Source organism: Aureococcus anophagefferens (genome assembly GCF_000186865.1).
Source record: "Aureococcus anophagefferens unplaced genomic scaffold AURANscaffold_30, whole genome shotgun sequence".
Lineage (NCBI taxonomy): Eukaryota > Pelagophyceae > Pelagomonadales > Pelagomonadaceae > Aureococcus > Aureococcus anophagefferens.
In genome coordinates, this window is record NW_008705589.1 from 20,616 (window position 1) to 25,097 (window position 4,482).

A 4,482-nucleotide genomic window follows, 5' to 3' on the forward strand; every position below is an offset into this window, starting at 1 on the left:
CTCATACGCTTCTTGCACCTGGCGAGCGGTATATATCATCAAAATGAATTCTGTAAAAGCTAACACACAGGGGTTGGCAGAGAATGCTTTTTCTTCGAGTTGCTTCATTATCTGGTCACGAAAACGTTCTTCTTCAGGGTCGTCACTCCTCTGTGACCTGGCCAATCATTATTTGGCTTAATTGATAAGTCTCTGTCCGCTGCTAACTCTGGAACTTACTCGTCGTCACCCTCGCCTCGGATACTGGAAAAGTTTCGCCTCGGAGATGTGTTTGAAGCAAGCCCTGTGCTGGGTGCTTTCACAGTCAGCGCGATGGGAGTAATCGCAGATCCATCTAAATTCAGAGGTTGCGCTGGTGCAGGTCCATTTGCGCGTGGAGTTCCCTCATAAAAAATCTGGTCTTTTAAATTCGGGCTGTGAGCTCGGTCGTGGAGACCACCGCGATCAATCGCACTTCGATACTCCTCCGCCTGTTTAGGCCTCAGTTTCTCAAGAAAAGGGTCAAGAAGTCGTGCACGATCTGCATCAGATGCGGTCACAAATATAACAACGATGAGATCCTTAGCAGCCGTGCGAACTTCCTCAAATGTATGCGAGGCGCAGCCATGCGCCTCCACAAATGCAACAATCGACTCTAGAACCAGCGCATGGGGACCTCTCTTCGCTACGTCACGGCTTTCAACTCCAAAGTCAAAAACGAGACGTTTCAGGAATTCAAGGCGTGTTGCAATAGGGCGCCACTTGTTGTTGTGCGGCGGGCGCTTCCTCGCTAGCGACCGCATCACTTTCTCAGCAACACGATCTGCACCCACAACGCGGCAGTGTGAAAGGGACAGTAGTTCGTCAACCGCCTTTTCACGAAGCCTAGGTTGGTTGTCCCCAAGCTTGGCAACGACAGCAGCAATCGCGGGTTCAAGCACGGGAAAGGCGTCGGCACGTTTTAATCCACGCGCCGCCAACTTGTGAGCAACATCATCAAGCAACGCGAGTGACGTCAGGTACACCTGCGCGATCTTGTCATGAACACCAATTCTGACGATGTCACATAGCCGTTCAATATCTTCGATTTGCTCCCAGTGCCCCTCGTCAACGAGCACTCGTGCTTTTGCGAGAGCCGCCTCTCGCAAAGTCCAATTCTTTGAGAACAGACATCGCGCGCGGTAATCACCGATCAGCGCAGTTATGGAATTGATATCTACATCACTGCCCAAATCTGCTGCGAAAGGTTCGGGCTCAGGCAGCTCAGCTGAATTCGGCACACCTCCCAGGGCGGTTCGTGGTGCGTCACCAACAGATGAATCAACAACGTTGTTAACGTCCGCAGCTTTACTTGCACTGGGGCTTGACTTCAAAGAGGAAAACTCGGACGCCAGGTTGGTGTAATCTAATTCTTGATCGTGATTTTCAGGCAGCTTAACCGGTGGCTCTGGCGATTGCATGCCGCAGAGGCCCAGTGGCGAGGCGGATGCCTGAGGGCTAGCATCAAATTCAGCTTCGAGTTCCGCGTCTCCGTCGACTGATAGCGGGGGCACGGGACTCCCAATCGCCATCGCTGTTGGCACAGCCATACGTGGAAACGGGTTTCCAAAAGGCACGGCCCCGTGGCTGGAGTCCTGGGACGAAGCGAATTCATCGGGCATCAACACGGTTGCAGGATCAGGCTTTTTTAAGTGCTCGGAGGTTGCTGATGATGGCACGTCATGGGGCTCAACTACAGGTGTCCTAATAGCATGTTGCTCTAAAGCCATTTCAATGTGTCTCCGAAGCCCGGAAACCTCGTGTTTAAGGAGCTTGGCGCGATCGTAGTCCTCATCTCGGACTGCCACGCGTTTTGATATCTCCAGCTGTGCCAGCTGCCCGCCAAGGGCCTGTAGTTCCTGTTCTGCCGCTTTGATTCGCTTCGCTGCATCGTAGTCTTCAGCCTCGATTGCTGTCTGCTTAGCTATAAGCAGCGATCGTATAAGCCGGCCCGCGCGAGGATCAACCTTAGGATCAACCATAAAATGACATCGAAAAACTTAGTAGTACACTCGTGCGTATTACATTCATGTCAAACGCAAGATCATCGACGCGTTCGCGGCGTGGTAACGAACTACTCGGTTTCTCTGGGTTGCGCTCATTAGCTGAATTGATTGAATTCTTGACATACTCTCCAAGGACCTGCGCCTCAATTTTATCAGGAGTTTCACAGATGATGACACGCAAATTGCGTTCAATGCAACAATACCAATCTGGTTGAATAAATTTGCCTGATTCACATGGCAACAATGCATCACAAATTTTAAATATCTACCCTTTGCATCAACATACACAGACTTCAGCTCACGAGCCTGGTGCCTAAAAATGCAATATTCGAACAGAACTAATGAGGATACACTGGAGATCACTGGCTCCGCTCGTTGGGATCGAGGGACATATAACCAAGTCTCGTCCATAGGCTGGGTTCTGTACCACAAGTGCCAGAACCAACAAAAAGTTCCACGCGAGTGGCCTAGAGCCCGCGTAAATCAAAGCAGGGATCTGCAATTAACGCTGCTAGCGTATCACTATTTTGTTTTGGTGACTGAGCAATTGGATTTGGGAAATGATCGCGTCTTGCGCCAATTCTATGACAACATGCTGTGGGTACCTAAGCTTAGTTTTATGCACTATCGTACCACGTTGCCCGACATACTCGCAGAAGCGCGGAGTTTGCCACCCTCGGGTGTGTGGTGTGTGTACGTTGAGCTCAGTGGCTGGGAAATCTGAATCGGCACCAGAACACGAGACAACCTTGTAACATAGTTTTTCCATCTGCGAGTAGAGCGAACTGGTTACCGTTTGCCATTTAATTCGGGTTTGCTCCGCCAGTGGCGCCGGCGGCACCCTTGCGTGCGCGGTGGGGTGATCGACTAAAGTACAGGGAAATGGCGTTCCCCAGCCGCCACACCCATGTCGCGCCCAAACCAAGGGGCGTATCCAGCGCCATCGATGGTGGTGCGCGCCATACTGACTACGAGGAATTCCCTTTTTAGGTTCAGCCCCGCAACTCTCCTTACGCATAAACCGTGGAGAATTAAAGTACAAGGGAGGAGAGGAGGGGCCTAACTAGGGATACTCTCAGGATCGAGGTCCTCTAACTAAGGAAAACTCTCTAGGTTAGTATGAGACGGACTTGTACGCCGCGGGGCTACAGTCCATTTCTTACAAAAGTGGCCGTAGATGCTCCAGCTTCAAAGTAGTCGTCACCTCCAGTGTCAAGAACGATGAACGTGCATTTCTATGCCTCGGATTTGGCAAGGGTCGTCAACATGTTGCTTTCAAATGCTATGAGGTGCCCACCAATTGTGTGCCTCTACGCGCTGCTCGCAGTGTGATTAGGCATGTGAACGACAGGTTTCCTTCGCTACTATGCTTGGCGTCTGGGAACTGTGGACTTCATAGCAGGACTTCACGCTCTAGTTAGTCAAGTCCGTATCGAGTTTGACTGCATCAGTTGGAGACTTTAACGTTTAACAAAGTCTTCACAAGCAACTCTATATTATGAATTTTTAGTTTGAGATAGATGATCTCCGATGTTTGGTGTTATCATTTCTGACCTATTTCAAACTCTAGAATTGAAGTTTCAATTCTGGGGGTGTAGAGAGTTTTCCTAGTTAGAGGATCCCGATCCTGAGAGTATCCCTAGTTAGGCTCCTCCCCTCCTCCCTTGTACTTTAATTCTCCACGGTTTATGCGTAAGGAGAGTTGCGGGGCTGAACCTGAAAAGGGAATTCCTCGTAGTCAGTGTAGTGAACTTGAAAAAGGGATCTACCTGAATTGAGTAGCTTCGTGATTCCCCATCATCCCCGTAATTTACATTACCCTGTTCCCTCACTATCGCGACGTCACACTATGGAGATGACACTGCACTACCCCGTAACGTTGATCTCAACGTTTCTTAGTACCCTAGTTTGGGGTATTTCTCTCTAATCCTGGCTGATATATCCTGGCGACTATATCACCTGCACGTATCCGTACTCTGCCTAAAAACGGCCATATGCCTCCGATAGATGGGGGTATCCAGAAGGACCGGCTCAATCATCAAATGTCGTACTCTATCTTGTCAATTGCAATGCATATCAGCCTATCTGTACATAGGCGGCAAACCGTTCAGAACCTCGTGAACTCCGCAAGCAACGAGCAGCAACGACATGAAAAGCAAGAACGACTCATGCAAGACTTTGTGACAGAAGCCGGCTTCCAAGCCGCACTTCTGCTTAAGGTCATCACATGAGTTTGATATCGTTCAAGTGATTACATATGCAATGCCTAGGCAAATGCCAGCGAGCTAAAGATAGCAACACGCAAGATTCAAGCGGCAATTTTACAGATAAAATCCAACACATACAGTCGTGATGAGATTCATCGTATGCTTAAGTTTCGCCAAGCGCAAACAGGTTTCGCTGTTGGAGGTACGTGATTCGTCTTGGTGTATCGTCGTTTCTCTGGGTGTATCGTCGG

General features: G+C 49.7%; 2 protein-coding genes across 2 annotated transcripts in view; one reads left to right on the forward strand and one right to left on the reverse strand.

Moving 5' to 3' along the window:
* Positions 1–215: 215 nt before the first annotated feature.
* AURANDRAFT_66974 (hypothetical protein) lies at positions 216–2,968 on the reverse strand (the record flags this gene model as incomplete). The annotated part of the gene is made up of 8 exons (XM_009042404.1): positions 216–1,004; positions 1,038–1,613; positions 1,716–1,985; positions 2,044–2,160; positions 2,259–2,337; positions 2,388–2,491; positions 2,548–2,629; positions 2,901–2,968. 8 exons carry the CDS (start codon positions 2,966–2,968, stop codon positions 216–218), a joined length of 2,085 nt encoding a protein of 694 aa, XP_009040652.1.
* A 277-nt stretch (positions 2,969–3,245) lies between these two features.
* AURANDRAFT_66975 (hypothetical protein) overlaps positions 3,246–4,482 on the forward strand; it is a gene marked incomplete at both ends in the record, with an annotated part of 2,493 nt that continues 1,256 nt past the window's right edge. Inside the window, 3 exons of the mRNA XM_009042318.1 lie at positions 3,246–3,352; positions 4,120–4,243; positions 4,295–4,433. Of these exons, the coding sequence (XP_009040566.1) occupies positions 3,246–3,352; positions 4,120–4,243; positions 4,295–4,433 (370 nt within the window). The remainder of the gene's footprint in view (positions 3,353–4,119; positions 4,244–4,294; positions 4,434–4,482) is intronic.